The 18,030-nt window shown below is 47.9% G+C and overlaps 1 protein-coding gene across 3 annotated transcripts in view; it reads right to left on the reverse strand.

Moving 5' to 3' along the window:
- Positions 1-18,030, reverse strand: part of adcy7 (adenylate cyclase 7) — a 52,217-nt gene that overhangs the window by 31,403 nt on the left and 2,784 nt on the right. For all 3 annotated transcript variants that reach the window (XM_033036358.1, XM_033036360.1, XM_033036359.1), the window contains exons 3-12: positions 16,671-16,832; positions 14,312-14,461; positions 13,361-13,506; positions 11,648-11,759; positions 7,444-7,571; positions 6,856-7,014; positions 5,202-5,334; positions 3,986-4,177; positions 2,389-2,432; positions 337-417 (exon numbers count right to left, since the gene is read on the reverse strand). In XM_033036358.1, coding sequence (XP_032892249.1) covers positions 337-417; positions 2,389-2,432; positions 3,986-4,177; positions 5,202-5,334; positions 6,856-7,014; positions 7,444-7,571; positions 11,648-11,759; positions 13,361-13,506; positions 14,312-14,461; positions 16,671-16,832 — 1,307 coding nt within the window. The remainder of the gene's footprint in view (positions 1-336; positions 418-2,388; positions 2,433-3,985; positions 4,178-5,201; positions 5,335-6,855; positions 7,015-7,443; positions 7,572-11,647; positions 11,760-13,360; positions 13,507-14,311; positions 14,462-16,670; positions 16,833-18,030) is intronic.

Consider the following 18,030-nt stretch of genomic DNA (forward strand, 5'->3'; position numbering starts at 1 on the left):
CACACGCACAAAGCGCACACACAAAGCACACACAAAGCACACGCACACAGCACACACACACAAACGCACACGCACACAAACACATGCGCACATGCACACATGCAAAGCACACACACACACACACATAAACACATACGCACACACGCGCACACACACACGCACACAGCATACACACACATAAACACATGCGCACACACACACACACGCACACGCACACACAAAGCACACACACACAAACACATGCGCACATGCACACATGCAAAGCACACACACACACACATAAACACATGCGCACACACGCACACACGGTGAGAACACCATCCCAACGCTACCTACTTGTGTGAATTTATCCCGTTAATTGTTGTTATCATTTTTTCATGCAACTCTTCTTCAAATCGTCTTTTTTGTGATTTGTTTCTGCAAAAATAAACATAGTTACCACACACCAACGCACACGACACAGAGACATAGTCATGGACTGTCAACTTGCAAGAAAAATGTTCTTCCCTCCCTCTTACACAGGCTGAGAGACTCTGCCTCTGTGAGTGTACGTCTCTTTCTCCCCCTCTCCCACACACAGTAAGACCGAGGTACTGTGCTCAGTCCATCTGTGTCTCCCACATACACAATAAAACATGTCTCCAAATGAGCCAATTCAATCAAGGGAGGATATTTATAGTGTGTGAAAAAAAAGTGACATCATTTGTGCCACGTGATGATTTAACAACACTTCACAATGTTCATTCAAGATTTAACGGGAAAGCTCGGGAGACGGACAAGTCACTCGCACAAATAACAGAAATGCCGAGTACCGTGGGAACTCTTTATCTACCCCCCCGTTATATCGTGTGATATCGTGCTAGACCACGACCACTTCACTCTGGTTACATCTTGCGTCAAGTCGCCCCGTGAAAAAGCCACTTAAGGATGAAGGGGTGGCCATTTAAAACTGAGATGAGAAAAAACATTCTCACCCAGAGAGTTGTGAATTTGTGGAATTTTCTGACACAGAAGGCAATGGAGGCCAAGTCACTGGATGTGATCTGTGCCTTCTATCTCAATGTTGCAACCGGAAGTCGAAGGGCAAACTAACGGGGATTAATTGAGCAAGTATTTTGGTTTAAATACTTTTGGTTAAATACAGCTTGATGTTGTCAAGCTGGAAAGGGTACGGAGAAGATTTACGAGGATGTTGCCAGGACTCGAGGGTCTGAGCTACAGGGAGAGGTTGAGTAAGTTGGGACTCCATTCCTTGGAGCACAGGAGGATGAGGGGTGGCCTCATACATGTGTCTAAAATCATGAGAGGAATAGATCGGGTAGACACACAGAGTCTCTTGCCAGGGAGTAGGGGAATCAAGAATCAGAGGACATAGGTTTAAGGTGAAGGGGAAGAGATTTAATAGGAATCTGAGGGGTAACTTTTTCACACAAAGGATGGTGGGTGTATGGAACGAGCTGCCAGAGGAGGTAGTTAGACAATAGACAATAGGTGCAGGAGTAGGCCATTTGGCCCTTCGAGCCAGCACCACCATTCAATGTGATCATGGCTGATCATCCCCAATCAGTACCCCGTTCCTGCCTTCTCCCCATATCCCCTGACTCCACTATCTTTAAGAGCCCTATCTAGCTCTCTCCAGAGAACCCAGAGCATCCAGAGAACCTGCCTCCACCGCCCTCTGAGGCAGAGAATTCCACACTCACCACTCTCTGTGAGAAAAAGTGTTTCCTCGTCTCCGTTCTAAATGGCTTACTCCTTATTCTTAAACTGTGTGGCCCCTGGTTCTGGACTCCCCCAACATCGGGAACATGTTTCCTGCCTCTAGCGTGTCCAAGCCCTTAACAATCTTAATCAATTAAGGTGAAGGGGAAGAGATTTAATAGGAATCTGAGGGATAACATTTTCACACAAAATGTGGTGGGCGTATGGAACAAGCTGCCAGAGGAGGTAGTTGAGGCAGGGAGTATCCCAACATTTAAGAAACAGTTAGACAGGTGCATGGATAGGACAGGTTTTGGAGGGATATGGACCAAACGCAGGCAGGTGGGACTAGTGTAGCTGGGACTTGTGGGGCAAGTTGGGCCGAAGGGCCAGTTTACACACTGTATCACTCTATGACCTCAAGAGGGCAAAGTAACATCTGAGGGGTTTTTTTTCATCGTGACCGAATACACATTTTTATTTTTTTATTTTTTTTTAATATAAATTTATTCAATTATTAAAAAATAATATTACACTACAATAAAACAAGCCAGAACCCACCACCATAATACAATACAAACGTGTAATAAACTACTATACAACTATGATACAATCCTTATTGAGGATACCGAATACACAGTGGCAGGAACACGCCCGTGTTGCACTCAAGAGGTGGTGCACACCTACCTGTCTAATGACCTGTGAAGTCCCAGGGAACGCATCGGAATTTCCTAGACAGATGAGAGAAAAAAACATGTCGGACTACATCATAGAGAGAAACCGGCCCATAGCCCCTACTCGCCCATGCCGACCAACATGTCCCAGCTACACTAGTCCCACCTGTCCGCATGTGGTCCATATCCCTCCATATTACAGTCTGCCGACCAAGATGCCCCATTTGCCCACTAGCTCAATGGACATCTTGGTCAGCATGGCCGAGTCGGGCCGAAGGGCCTGTTTCATAGAATGATGCAGCATGAAAACAGGCCCTTCAGCCCAACTTGCCCATGCCGACCAAGATGTCCATCTGCACTAGTCCCACCTGCCCGCATTTCGGTGAATCTTGTGTAGGAAGGAACTGTAGATGCTGGTCAAAATCAAAGATAGACACAGAATGCTGGAGTAACTCAGCGGGACAGGCAGCATCTCTGGGGAGAAGGAATTGGCAACGTTTCGGGTCGAGACCCTTCTTCAGACTGATTCACCCATTCCTTCTTTCAATGATTCCTATTGTCCATTTCCCTCTAAACCTCTCCCGTCCAAGTGTCTTTAAAATGCAGTTACACTACCTGCCTCAACTACCTCCTCTGGCAGCTTGTTCCATGCACCCACCACTATCTGAGTCAAAAAGTTGCTCCCCAAATTCCTGTTAAATCTTTCTTGTCACCTTAAATCCGTGACTTCCGGTTCTTGATCGGACCCTGAGTAAAAGACTCGGTGTGTACACCCTGTGTGTTGCTTTCATGATTTTTCACTCCATTCTCTTCAGCCTCCTGCGCTCCAAGGAATAAAGTCCTTGCCTGCTCAACCTCTCCCGATAGCTCAGGCCCTCGAGTCCTGGCAACATCCTTGTAAATCATCTCTTCACTCTGTCCAGCTTAATTTAGTTCAGAGATACAGCGTGGAAACAGGCCCTTCGGCCCACCGAGTCCACGCCATCCAGTGATAGACAATAGCCAATAGACGCAGGAGTAGGCCATTCGGCCCTTCGAGCCAGCACCGCCATTCACTGTGATCATGACTGATCATCCCCAATCAGTACCCCGTTCCTGCCTTCTCCCCATATCCCCTGGCTCCGCTATTTTTAAGAGCCCTATCTAGCTCTCTCTTGAAAGCATCCAGAGTACCTGCTTCCACCGCCCTCTGAGGCAGAGAATTCCCCGTACACTAGCAATATCCGACAGACGAGGGACAAATGACAATTTTTACCACAGCCAAATTAACCTACGGACCTGCACGCCTTTGGTGTGCGGGAGGAAACCGGAGCACCCGGAGAAAAGCCACGCGGGTCACGGACGTACGAACGTACAAACTTCGTACAGACAAGCACCCTTTGTCAGGATGGAACCCGGGTCTCCGGCGCTGTGAGGCAGCAACTCTACCGCTGCGCCACCGTGCCGCCCGTGGAGAATGTAATGTTGATATTAGTTGTGATACGAGGCGCTGTTCCTCCAATTTGTGCATAGGCCCACACAGACACTGGAGGAGGCCGTGGACATGGGTCGATCTCATTCACGGGCAGTGGCACCTTCAGCGCGGTACGCGTTTTTTTTTTTTTTTTTACCATCCTGGTCTTCCCGCTGGGCGTGGAGATTTCGCTGCCGACGCTCTCCCGCTGCTGTAAGTGGGCGAAGGGCTTCGCTGCTCCCCACGACTCCAGGTATCGGGTCATGCGGACAGATGCTCTCATCTTCAGCCCTCCTTTCAAGTGCCTTGGCATTGGCAAATGGCGGCTCTTCAGGCTCTGCTGGGTGGTCTGTGGATGGTAATAACACCAGAGAGAGATGCTCAGCACCACACAGCTAAGGCACAAGTGCACGGAGTCTAAACTGCAGAGCATCCTGGACAATACAGCTCACCCCCTCCGTGACACACACTGGTCAACCTGAGGAGCACCTTCAGCAACAGACTGGTTCTACCAAGATGCAGCACAGAACGCCACAGGAGATCCTTCTTCCCTGTGGCTATCAAACTGTACAACTCCTCCCCCTTCTGTCGTGGGGTAGACTGAGACTGACTCCCCACCCCTCAACCCCGCACCCCCCCCCCCCCCAATCTTTGCACGCGTCACTTTAATGTCATGTTTCATGTATTTTGTGTTTTATGACTGTTGGCAGATCAAGTCCCTCCTGAGATAAATAAATCTATCGTATCGTAGAGAGGTTGGGAGGTCATGTTGGGAGGTCATGTTGCAGTTGTATAAGACGTTGGTGGCTCCGTTTGGCATGGTTCGGAAGTGGGCGGTGAGGCGGTGTGGACCAGCAGTGGCGGCAGAAGGTCTGGTCGGGGCGGCGTTGCGGGCCCGGAGTGGAGTCGGCAGCTCGTCCTTGCGGTGAAGGTCAGCAGGTCCGCCCGCTATCACCGAAATCCGTTATAAACTGGTCGGTGACAACGAGGGTTTACTGCAGGTAGAGTGTTATGGGAAGCATAGACAATGATGTGCGGCCAACTTTAGTGTGATATGGCTTAGAGATACAGCACGGAAACAGGCCCTTCGGCCCACCGAGTCCGCGCCGACCAGCGATCACCCCGCACGCTAACACTATCCTACACACATACACAGTAGGGACAATTTACAATTTTACCAAAGCCAATTAACCTACAAACCTGCACGTCTTTGAGATATGGGAGGTAACCAGAGGAACTGGTGAAAACCCACGCAGGTCACGGGGAGAACGTACAAACTCCATACAGACAGCACCCGTGGTCAGGATCGAACCTGGGTCTCTGGAGTTGTTGCCGCCCGCAAAAAAAAAATGGAGTTCCTGTTTAATACTCACCCTTGGATCTATGACCAGGTAGGTTTTGAGCTTCAGCTCGTTGAGGTAGGCATTTCTTTGGTGACCATTTCCTTCTTCGACTTCATACGCCTTCTGCAGGTAGCTCAGTGTTGTGGCAGTGATGTGCACACGCCTTAAAATGGAGCAAAAATATCATCACCTTATCACTGATGGGTTCTCTCACCGAGCAATGCAAGAGGCTGCAGATGCAGGAAACCCGAGACAAAATCAATACTGCTGGAGGAACGAAGTGGGGCTCAGGCAACATCAGTTTTGGTCACCGTGTTATAGGAAAGATGTTGTCAAGCTGGAAAGGGTGCGGAGAAGATGAGAGGAAGCTTAATCAGTGAAACCTATCGGATAGTGAAAGGCCTGGAGAGTGTGGATGTGGAGAGGATGTTTCCACTCATGGGGGAGTCTATGACCAGAGTCTCGGAATAAAAGCACGTACTCTAAAAAAGGAGATGAGGAGGAATTTCTTTAGTCAGAGGGTGGTGAATCTGTGGAATTCGTTGACACAGACGGCTGTGGAGGCCAGGTGAATGGATATTTTTAAGGCGGAGATTGACAGATTCTTGGTTTAGTCCGGGTGTCAGCGGTTATGGGGAGAAGGCTGGAGAATGGGGTTGAGGGGGGAAAGATAGATCAGCCGTGATTGAATAGCGGAGTAGACTGGATGAGCCAAATATTTCTGCTCCTGGAACTAATTATGTTTCCAGGACTCGCGGGGCCTCAGCTGTAGGGAGAGGTTGAGCAGGCAAGCACCTTATACCATGGAGCCCTCATTCGGTGGATGAGGGGCGATCTTACAGAGGTGTGCAAAATCACATTTTAGTTTAGTTTAGAGATACAGTGCGAAAACAGGCCCTTCGGCCCACCGAGTCCGCACTGACCAGCGATCCCTGCACACTAACACTATCCCAACGACACACATATCAGGGACAGTAACAATTTTATCAAAGCCAATTAACCTACAAACCTGTATGTTGTTCGAGTGTGAGAGGAAACCGCAGCAACTCTACCGCTGTGCCACCGTGCCGCCCTGTACCGTCTAGCCTTTTGGTGATGGTCGGCATGGAATCGGTGGGCCGAAGGGCCTGTTTCCATGCAATATCTCTGTAAATCTTCATTACATTTTCCTAACCAAGTTAGCCCTCAAGTAAGATTTAAAGGGATATGGACCAAGCGCAGGTAAATGGGACTAGTGTAGCTGGGACATTGTTGGCCGGCGTGGGCGAGTTGGGCCGAAGGGCCTGTTTCCACACTGTATCCCTCTATGACTCACATTGAATGGCGGTGCTGGCTCGAAGGGCCGAATGGCCTACTCCTGCACCTATTGTCTATTGTCTATTGACTCCATAAGTGAGCAGAGAAGTCTGTGGTACAATTGCTTCTGATGAACACGGGAAACGCAGCTCGTACCAGGGTTAGTGATGGTAAACACTACTCGTGTGTGGGAAAGAACTGTAGACGCTGGTTTCAATCGAAGGTAGACATAAAATGCTGGAGCAACTCAGCGGGACAGTCAGCATCACTGGAGAGGAGGGATGGGTGACGTTTGGAGTCTGAAGAAGGATCTCAGCCCCATTCCTTTTCTCCAGAGATCCTGCCTGACCCACTGAGTTACGCCGGCATCTTTGTGGACGCTACTCACCCAGGGACGCCTCCAGATTCCATGTGGTTGGCCAAGGTTACGTCATGGGACCACACGTCGTACTGCCACTTCCTCAGGCCGATGACCCCACACAGCACGTTGCCCGAGTGTACGCCCACGCGCATGCTGATGTCCACCCCAGTCACCGCACGCACCACCCTGCATCGGGCAAGAACACACAATCACTACCACATCCCACACCACTGCCTGCACTGGAGACTGCCAACTACAGCGAGAGGCTGCATAGAGCCCACAGCCTCAAAACACCATGCCCTCTTAGAGTTCCATATAGTGTTAAACCCCTGTCCCACGGTACGAGTTCATTCCAAGAGCTCTCCCGAGTTTGTCCTGATTCGAACTCGGAGATTTACGGTAATGGCCGCTCGTCGGTACTCGGGGCTCTCATGGACATTTTCAACATGTTGAAAAATCTTCACGAGTCTTCCCGTGCTTACCTGCCGTCAATAGTGACATTTGAAAGACATTTAGACAAGTAGTTTAGTTTGAATGGAGGTGCTGGCTGGAAGGGCCGAATGGCCTACTCCTGCACCTATTTCCTTTGTTTCTCAGACGGCCATCATTACGTACTCAATAGCTTCGCACATGTCCAGACCCATCTTCACACAATTCCTTGCATGCTTTGGTAAAGATACGGGCAGTCCTGAGACGCAGTAGTAGCAATCGCCGAGTATTTTAATCCGCATGCACTCATTCTCCTGAAATATTAAAAAAAAGCTGAATCACCAACATATTGAAGGGGGACCTCATTGAAACATACAGAATAGTGAAAGGCCTGGATAGAGTGGATGTGGAGAGGATGTTTCCACTAGTGGGAGAGTCTGGGACCAGAGCTCATACCCTCAGAATTAAAGGACGTTCTTTTCGGAAGGAGATGAGGAGGAATTGTTTTAGTCAGAGGGTGGTGGATCTGTGGGATTCTTTGCCACAGACGGCTGTGGAGGCCAAGTCAGTGGATATATTTACGGCAGAGATAGATAGATTCTTGATTAGTACAGGTGTCAGAGGTTATGGGGAGACGGCAAGAGAATGGGGTTAGGAGGGAGAGATAGATCAGCCATGACTGAATGGCGGAGAAGACCCCTATTCTATCCCTTATTCTTAAACTGTGACCCCTGGTTCTGGACTCCCCCAACATCGGGAATATTTCTCCTGCATCTATCCGGTCCAATCCTTTAAGAATTTTATATGTTTCTATAAGATGCCCTCTCATCCTTCTAAATTCCAGAGTATACAAGCCCAGCCGCTCCATTCTTTCGTCATATGTCAGTCCGGGCATCCTGGGAATTAACCTGGTGAACCTACGCTGCACTCCCTTAATAGCAAGAATGTCCTTCCTCAAATTAGGGGACCAAAACTGCACACAATACTCCAGGTGCAGTCTCACCAGCGCCCTGTACAACTGCAGAAGTACCTCTTTGCTCCTAAACTCAAATCCTTTCGTTATGAAGGCCATTAGCTCTCTTCACTGCCTGCTGTACCTGCATGCTTACTTTCAGTGACTGATGTACAAGGGCACCCAGGTCTCGTTGCACTCGTCTCCTTGTTCTCGGGAGACATGGATAGGCAACGTTTCGGGTCGAGACCTTACTTCCGACTCAGTGAGTTATTTCAGGCATGGGATGGAGATTACGACTTGCGTAAGATCTGACTTAACTAAGGTAGACAAAATGCTGGAGAAACTCAGCGGGTGCGGCAGCATCTATGGAGCGAAGGAATTGGTGACGTCACCTATTCCTTCGCTCCATAGATGCTGCCTCACCCACTGAGTTTCTCCAGCATTTTTGTCTAACTTCGATTTTTCCAGCATCTGCAGTTCTTTCTTAAACATTCTGACTTAACTATGATCTGACTTAACTAAGATCTGACTTAACTAAGATCTGACATAACTAAAATCTGACATAACTAAGATCTGAATTAACTAAGATACGACTTAACTAAGATCCGACTTAACTAAGATCCGACTTAACTAACATCCGACTTAACTAACATCCGACTTAACTAACATCCGACTTAACTAACATCCGACTTAACTAACATCCGACTTAACTAACATCCGACTTAACTAAGATCCGACTTAACTAAGATCCGCCTTAACTAAGATCCAACTTAACTAAGATCTGACTTAATCGAAGATCTGACAATCTAAGATCTGACTTAATCTAAGACCTGACTTAATCTAAGATCTGACAATATAAGATCTGACTTAGCCTAAGATCTGACTTAACCTAAGATCTGACTTAACATAAGATCTGACTTACGTAAGGGTTCATGGAACGTAACCATTACGTAAGGATCGGTGATGTTTCAGATCAAGATCCTTCTCAGCCTGGAAGTGAGAAGGGCAGGAGAAAGCCCAGCAGGTGATAGGTGGAGAAACAAAGGCCTGTACGTGCTGGTTGTTACCTCAGATAGACACAAAGTGCTGGAGTAACTCAGCGGGCCCAGGCAGCATCTGTGGAGAACATGGTTAGGAGACGGTTAGGGTGGGGTGGGGACCCACCCGACCCAAAAGGTCACCTATTCTTTTTCTCCAGAGATGCTGCCTGACCAGTTACTCCAGCACTTTGTGTTTATCTGAGGTATCAGGTGTATTATGGAGAGGGCAGGGGGTTGATAGGCAGATGGTGGAACAAAGGCCAGAAATGAAATGACAGGTGTGAGACAATAGGTTTGAACAGTAGCAAATTGTGAAGCTAGAGGAAAGAATGTGGGTGGAATTTTTAAGTTGATATAGATATATATATATATATAATAATATTAAAAGGACTCTTAGCCTTTTGTGGGAGTTGCAAGTGTGCATAAATGAAGACCATCAGAAGAAGAGATCCATCAGAAACTTCACCTATCCATGTTCTGCCTGGTCCACTGAGTTACTCCAGCATTTTGTGTCTTCCCCAGCATATTCAACTATGTTTGCTAAATGTTACACTAACCATGATGGGTGGGTTGAGTACCCACACATTTACTGGGTTCTGCACTCTCATTACACTTGGGTCACCACTGCACGGAAAACTAAGTGGACAAACCACATCAACCATGTCCAAAGTGAGGGTATCCTCAGTCATACTCTCACCTCCTAACACCCCAAACCATTGCCCTCATCTACAAGGCACAACCCAGGAGGATCTTGCCACAGACGGCTGTGGAGGCCAAGTCAGTGGATATTTCTAGGGCAGAGATAGATAGATTCTGGATTAGTTTGGGTGTCAGAGGTTATGGGGAGAAGGCAGGAGAATGGGGTTAGGAGGGAGAGATAGATCAGCCCTGATTGAATGGCGGAGTGGATGCGATGGGCCGAATGGTTTAGTTCTGCTCCTATCACTTATGGACACTTATAAACACGAACCTCGGCACTTGCTTAGATTACTTCAGTTGAAAGATACAGCATGGAAACAGGCCCTTCGGCCCATCGAATCCTCGCCGACCCAGCGATCACCTGTTCACACTAGTTCTATATTATCCCAGTTTGGCATCCTGCACATTAGGGACAATTTACAGAAGCCAATTAACCTACAAACCTGCTCGTCTTTGGAGTGTGGGAAGAATCTGGAGCACCCGGAGAAATCCCCATGTGGCCACAGGGAGAATGTACAAAACTCCATACGGACAGCACCCGTAGTCAGGATCGAACACCAGGCGGCAACTCTGTCGCTGCGCCACTGTGCCGCCCAGTTTACCGTCACCTCACAAAATTGTCGCCACTGCCAGGGGGAAGGAACAATGGAGGGCCCCTGCGTGGGGGGGCCACCGTGAGGGTGGGGGGGGGGGGAGAACAGAGGGGGGCCTGGCGAGGGGGCACGTGGTAACTTAATAAGTGCCCTTTATGTGGCGACTATTCGAATACCCTGGGGATGCAAGCAAAGAATTTCACTATGAAATTCACATTTGAATGAATGAGTAGGTTTATTGGCCAAGTATTCACATACAAGGAATTTGCCTTGGTGCTCCGCTCGCAAGTGACAACAGCGACATACAGTGACAGTTAGGCACGACACATAAAACATTAATGACATTTACACTGTTATTGTTTGTTCTTGAGTTTTTATTATATTATTTATTGTGACTATATATTCTGTTGTGCTGCAGCAAGCAAGAATTTCATTGGGACATATGACAATGAAACACTCTTGACTTGACTCTTCAAGGGGGGGGGGGGTCAAATGTATCATAGTTTCACAACTAAGAAAAGAACCACGATGAAGAATAATGAGGAAATATGAAGAATAATGAAGAATAGTGAGGATGGGCCACGTGGGAGTTGGAAGAAGAGCCGCCGGGAACAAAGGAAGTCTCGGAATGGGATGCTTTGTAACTTTGTCGGTGCCCTTTAGGTGCCGACTCTTTGCATACCTTGGCGATGCAAAACAAAGGGTTTCAGAGTGACTTGTCACAACTGACAATAAAGTATTTGTTCAAGAAAGAACTACAGATGCTGGAAAAATCTAAGGTAGACAAAAATGCTGGAGAAACTCAGCAGGTGAGGCAGCATCTATGGAGCGAAGGAATAGGTGACGTTTCGGGTCGAGACCCTTCCGGGTCTCGACCCGAAACGTCGCCTATTCCTTCGAGAAGAAGGGTCTCGACCCGAAACGTCACCTGTTCCTTCGCTCCATAGATGCTGCCTCACCCGCTGAGTTTCTCCAGCATTTTTGTCTACCGTAGAGTATTCGTTCATTCGGTTTAGATCTGTGCGATACTGTTGTGATACTGCTGGCTCGAAGGGCCGAATGGCCTCCTCCTGCACCTATTTTCTATGTTTCTAGATGCCTACCTTCGCAATTTGGTCAAACTTCCCAAACAGTTCGTTGAGCATGACGACCAGCTCCTTGGGTGAACAGTCACTGGCCAAACGGGTGAAGCCCACAATATCCGCGTACAGGATGCTGTGAACACATAAAAGGGACAATAAGTTTTGGTGAAGATAAGACACAAAATGCTGGAGCAACTCAGCGGGACAGGCAGCATCTCTGCAGAGAAGGAACGGGCGATGTTTCAGGTCGAGTTTTGGTGAAGCCTAACGAAGGGTCTCGACCCGAAACGTCACCCATTCCTTCTCTCCAGAGATGCTGCCTGTCCCGCTGAGTTTTTTGTCTACCAAGTTTTGGTGATGCAGCGATGAGAAATATGTTGTTAGCCTCTGCAGGAGATCCTTTTTTCCCTGTGGCTATCAATAGACAATGGCCAATAGGTGCAGGAGTAGGCCATTTGACCCTTTGAGCCAGCACCGCCATTCAATGTGATCATGGCTGATCGTCCCCAATCAGTACCCCGTTCCTGCCTTCTCCCCATATCCCCTGACTCCGCTATCTTTAAGAGCCCTATCTAGCTCTCTCTTGAAAGCATCAAGAGGACCTGAGGCAGAGGATTCCACAGACTCACCACTCCCTGTGAGAAAAAATGTTTCCTCGTCTCCATTCTAAATGGCTTAAACTTCATCTGCCATGCATCTGCCCACTCCCCCAACCTGTCCAAGTCACCCTGCATTCTCATAGCATCCTCCTCACAGTTCACACTGCCACCCAGCTTTGTGTCATCTGCAAATTTGCTAATGTTACTTGGAATCCCTTCAACCAAATCATTGATGTATATTGTAAATAGCTGCGGTCCCGGCACCGAGCCTCGCGGTACCGCACTAGTCACTGCCTGCCATTCTGAAAGTGACCCGTTAATCCCTACACTTTGTTTCCTGTCTGCCAACCACTTCTCTATCCATGTCAGCACTCTACCCCCAATACCATGTTCCCTAATTTTGCCCACTAATCAAACTGTACAACTCTTCCCCTTTCTGCTGTGGGGCGGACTGACTCCGCTCACCTCCTAATCGCTGGGGACAATTTACAGAAGCCAATTAACCTACAAACCTGCACGTCTTTGGAGAGTGGGAGGAAACCGGAGCACCCGGAGAAATCCCACACGGTCACAGGGAGAACGTACAAACTCCGTACAGACCGGGTCTCTGGCGCAGTAAGGCAGGCACTCTACCGCTGCGCCACTGGGCCGCCCCCTGTCCACGTTGCCAGGACTCGAGGGCCTGAGCTATAAGCAGAGGTTGGAGTGCAGGAGGCTGAGGGATGATCTAATAGAAGAGAGGAATAAAACTTGAGGGGAATAAATAGGGAGAGAGCACAGAGCCTTTTACACAGAGTAGTGGAGTCAAGGACCAGAGGATTTAATGGGGACTCGAGGAGCGACTTTTATCCACAGAGAGTGTCGGGTGTATGGAACGAGCTGCCAGATGAGGTAGTTGAGGCAGGGATTATAGTCCACTCCTGACCAAAGATGCCCCATCTAAACCAGATCCACCTGCCCGCGTTTGACCCATATCCCTCTATTCCTATCCATGCTCCTGCCCCAAATGTTAAACATTTAAACGTTGCATGACAAAATACAAGCGGGATGACCCAATTGAAATAAAATTGATAACAGAAGGCCTACTTTCTAATCTTTATGAATGCTGTCACGATCTACAATATCGACACCGTACCTGACATTCTGATGCCGTTTCACGTATAAGCTGTGGAAATTATCCCGCTTGTGTGGGTAGTAGTTACTCTCCCTCAAACGCTCAATTATAGAGAGTTTCATTTCCATTGATATATAAACTGGCAAGACAGACAACAGCAAACTTTCCTGCAAGAAATGAATTACAAGAGCCCTGGTTAATATTTTTATCGCCACTAAACATTCACCATTACATTTGTTGTAATATCAGGCCGAAGCCTAATTCATTTTAATTGTTTTAAAACCAGTCTCAAAAAGTCATAATCCATTCGGCATACACTCGATAGGAATGGAAGGGTCCCGACCAGAAACGTCACCTATACATGTTCTCCAGAGATGCTCCAACACAAAGAGTATTCAGCGGCACAGGCAGCTTCTCTGGAGAGAAGGAATGGGTGATGTTTCGGGTCGAGACCCTTCTTCAGACAGACTTTTAGCCATTCCTCTGTCACCTGTTCGTTCTCTCCGGAGATGCTGCCTGTCCCGCTGAGTTACTCCAGCACTTTGTCTCTTTCCCAGGAATAGAAGAAACTGGCTTGTATTTATCCACGATAATTATCCAAATTAGTTTGCCACCAGATTTCTTGTGTCCGTTAGCGAGAATCAAATGTCTGGACTCCCAGCATTAAGTGCCAGGGATTTGAAACATTTTTGCGAACGTCGCGATCGTTGAATTGCCTGCAATATCGATCGTAAACTTAGGCATTATTGTGCATTTATCTGCACTGGGCAAGAGACTCTGTGCATCTACCCGATCTATTCCTCTCATGATTTTGTACACCTCTATAAGATCCATCCCTCATCCTCCTGCCTTCCCGGGAATAGAGTCCCAGCCCACTCAACCCCTCCCTGCAACTCGGACCCTCGAGTCCCGAATCTATTGCGACCTTGATTTTGTACATTTTCGGGGGAGTTGGGAAGATGATCTCCTGACCTGCTGTTTTTTCTTCACATCCAATTGCATCCCTATTTGGATGCAGCTGAGAGTGTCTTCGTAGGTTTGTTCCAGAGCACGTTCCATGGAAAACTTATGGAAAAAGCCGACCAGGCAGCCGCACAGGAATATCACAGCATTGGAGACGAGCTGGAAAACCAAAACAACGACATCAGTCTTTGGAATCCGCACAGTATTTAACAACGCCAGCCAGCGCTAAAGACTAAACAATTATCAAAATGGAACCATCCACATTGTACAGATACATTAAAGGGAGTAACTTCTAGCAAGACAAATTCCAGTAAAGTCCAATTAAAGATAGTCCAAGGGTCTCTAATGAGGTAGATGGTAGCTCAGGGCCGCTCGCTGATTGGTGATGGGATGGTTCAGTTGCCTGATAACAGCCGGGAAGAAACTGTCCCTGAATCTCACCTTATGGACACATAGAAAATAGGTGCAGGAGTAGGCCATTCGACCCTTTGAGACAGCACCACCATTCAATGTGATCATGGCTGATCATCAAAAATCAGTAGGTAACAAAAATGCTAGAGAAACTCAGCGGGTGCAGCAGCATCTATGGAGTTAGGGAAATAGGCAACGTTTCGGCCCGAAACATTGCCTATTTCCTTCGCTCCATAGATGCTGCTGCACCCGCTGAGTTTCTCCAGCATTTTTGTGTACCTTCGATTTTCCAGCATCTGCAGTTCCTTCTTAATCAAAAATCAGTACCCCGTTCCTGCTTTCTCCCTAAATCCCTTGATTCCGTTAGCCCTAAGAGCTAAATCTAAAGGGCCTGTCCCACTTAGATGATTTTTTCGGAAAATATGCAGTCACCACATGGTCGTGGGGTGGCACCTGTATTGCCGTGAGTTGTCTCCTCAAGTGTCACCACTTTTTTTCTTGTTGCCGCTGGATTTTGAAATGTTCAAAACCTTTCGGCAACAGTGGGCTTGACGTGGCTTGTCTTCTCCTGTCGTAGGTTGTCGCCAGGATGTCGGCAGGTGACGTTGGTGGTCGCCAGTGCTGACTTTGGTGAATTCCATTGGCGGCTACCTGCATCAACCTGTGTCAACCGGCAACAGGTACCAGCGACTGAATTGTCTTCAGTTGTCGCCGACAGGGTCGTAGCTTGTTGCGGGTGGACGTAGGTTGACTTTGGTTGTCATAGATTGTCGCCTGTGTGGTCGTAGGTTGTTGTAGGTTGACGTCCAAAGTCACGAGGAATTGTGTCGCTGGTTGACGTGGCTTGTCGTCGACTAGGTGGTAGCCTGTCGCAGACACTGTTGTAGGGCGGGTCCATTTCGGCGTCCCGCAACGACCGTGAATGTCGGCGGCAGTCAGTCGCCGAAAAATCGCCTCAGTGGGACAGGCCCTTAGCTCTCTCTTGAAAACATCTTGAATACAGCTCTGTACCTCTAGTGTTGGACATCTCTACCCTGGGGAAAAGGTTCTGACTGTCCACCTTATATATAAGCCTCAAATTGATTTTTAAAAATGTTATATAATAACATTATACTGTATTTCTTAAGAGTGTGGAAGATAAAATTAAGTTCATTGCTCGAAATATTTTAGTGTCATTGCTCCCGATTAAATAAATGAAACAATTTACTCAATTAAAATGGGGTTTTGATTCAGATTGTGTGTGTGTTCAGAGCAGTCACGGTGCTGCAACGGTAGAATCGCTGCCTTACAGCCCTTCGGTGCAGAGACCCAGGTTGAATCTATCTGAATGGAGTTTGCACGTTCTCCCCGTGACCTGTGTGGGTTTTCTCTGAGATCTTCGGTTTCCTCCCACACACCAAAGACGCGCAGAAACCCCCATTCATTGTGATCATGGCTGATCATCCACAATCAAACAAGAGGACATGACTTCAGAATTAAGGGACAGGAGTTTAGGGGTAACATGAGGGGGAACTTCTTTACTCAGAGAGTGGTAGCTGTGTGGAATGAGTTTCCAGTGGAAGTGGTGGAGGCAGGTTCGTTGGTATCATTTAAAAATAAATTGGATAGGCATATGGATGAGAAGGGAATGGAGGGTTATGGTATGAGTGCAGGCAGGTGGGACTAAGGGAAAAAAGTTGTTCGGCACGGACTTGTAGGGCCGAGATGGCCTGTTTCCGTGCTGTAATTGTTATATGGTTATATGGTTAATCAATAACCCGTGCCTGCCTTCTCCCCAAATTGTAGGTTAATTGGCTTGGCGTAAATGTAAAAAATGTCCCTAGTGTGTGTAGGATAGTGTTAGAGTGCGGGGATCGCTGGTCGGCATGGACTCGGCGGGCCGAAGGGCCTGTTTCCGCGCTGTATTTCTAAACTAAAACTAAACTAAACAGATAGAAAGTTGGTAAAGCGGACTCACCTGCTGAGCGAGGAAGGTTGGCGGCTTCGACGTGGTGGACAGATAAATACTGAGGGTGAGGACGTGGGAGATGGAGGAGAGCAGGCTGGCGATGATGGCATCTCGCATTGATAGCGGCAGCATTGTGTACAACACAAAGATAATGTACAAAAAGAAAGGCACCTTGAAGCAAACAGACACTGTTTACATTTATGACTCTCTTAAAATGCACCTTCCAAAGAAAGATAACTAAAAATATTTGAGTTTAGTTTATCGTTGCGTACATTAAAACGCCTTTGCCCATGGCCTTGTTTTACTTGTGTAGGAAAGAACTGCAGATTCCTTCTTCAGACTAAACTCAAGTCAATCTTTCATTCATTGGATCGAAATCTCTCCACATCATCGTCTATAACTCTCGTTTCCCATGCCCGTGACTTTCAGTCTGATGAAGTCAGTCCCGGTGGCGCAGCGGTAGAGTTGCTGCCTTGCAGCGAATGCAGCACTGGAGACCAGGGTTCGATCCCGACCACGGGCGCTGTCTGTACGGAGTTTGTACGTTCTCCCTGTGACCTGCGTGGGTTTTTATCCAAGATCTTCAGCTTCCTCCCACACACCAAAGACGTACAGGTTTGTAGGTTAATTGGCTTGGTATAAGTGTAAACTGTCCCTAGTGTGTGTAGGATAGTGTGAGTGTGCGGGGATCGCTGGTCGGCGCAGACCCGGTGGGCCGAAGGGCCTGTTTCCGCGCTGTATCTCTAAACTAACTCAACTAAGACCCGAAACGTCATCCATTCCTTCTCTCCAGAGATGCTGCCCGGCCTGCTGAGTTACTCCAGCATTTTGTGTCTATCTTGGCTTTAGACCAGCATCTGCAGTTCCTTCATACACAGGGGAAATTTAGAGGCCAATTAACCTGTAAACCCGCACATCTTTGATCATTAGTCATAAGCATGTGATTGGAGTAGAATTAGGGCCATTCGGCCCATCAAGTCTACTCTGCCATTCAATCATGGCTAATCTATCTCTCCCTCCTAACCCCATTCTCCTGCCTTCTCACCATAACCCCTGACACCTCCTTTGAATTGTAGACGGGCGGCACGGTGGCGCAGCGGTAGAGTTGCTGCCTCACAGAGCCTGAGACCCAGGTTCAATCCTGACCACGGGTGCTGTCTATACAGAGTTTGTACATTCTCCCCGTGACCACGAGTTTATTTGTGGAAGATGTTAAAATGTCAACTGTTTTACGAAGGCTCTCAACCCCCCCCCCCCCTCCCCCCCCCACTACAATATTTAAAAGACATTCAGAAAGGTACATGGACAGGAAAGGTTTAGAGAGATGTGGGCCAAATGCAGGCAAGTGGGCCTAGTGTAGATAGGCATC

The sequence above is a fragment of the Amblyraja radiata genome, chromosome 17, assembly GCF_010909765.2.
Source record: "Amblyraja radiata isolate CabotCenter1 chromosome 17, sAmbRad1.1.pri, whole genome shotgun sequence".
NCBI classification, from domain to species: Eukaryota; Metazoa; Chordata; class Chondrichthyes; order Rajiformes; family Rajidae; genus Amblyraja; species Amblyraja radiata.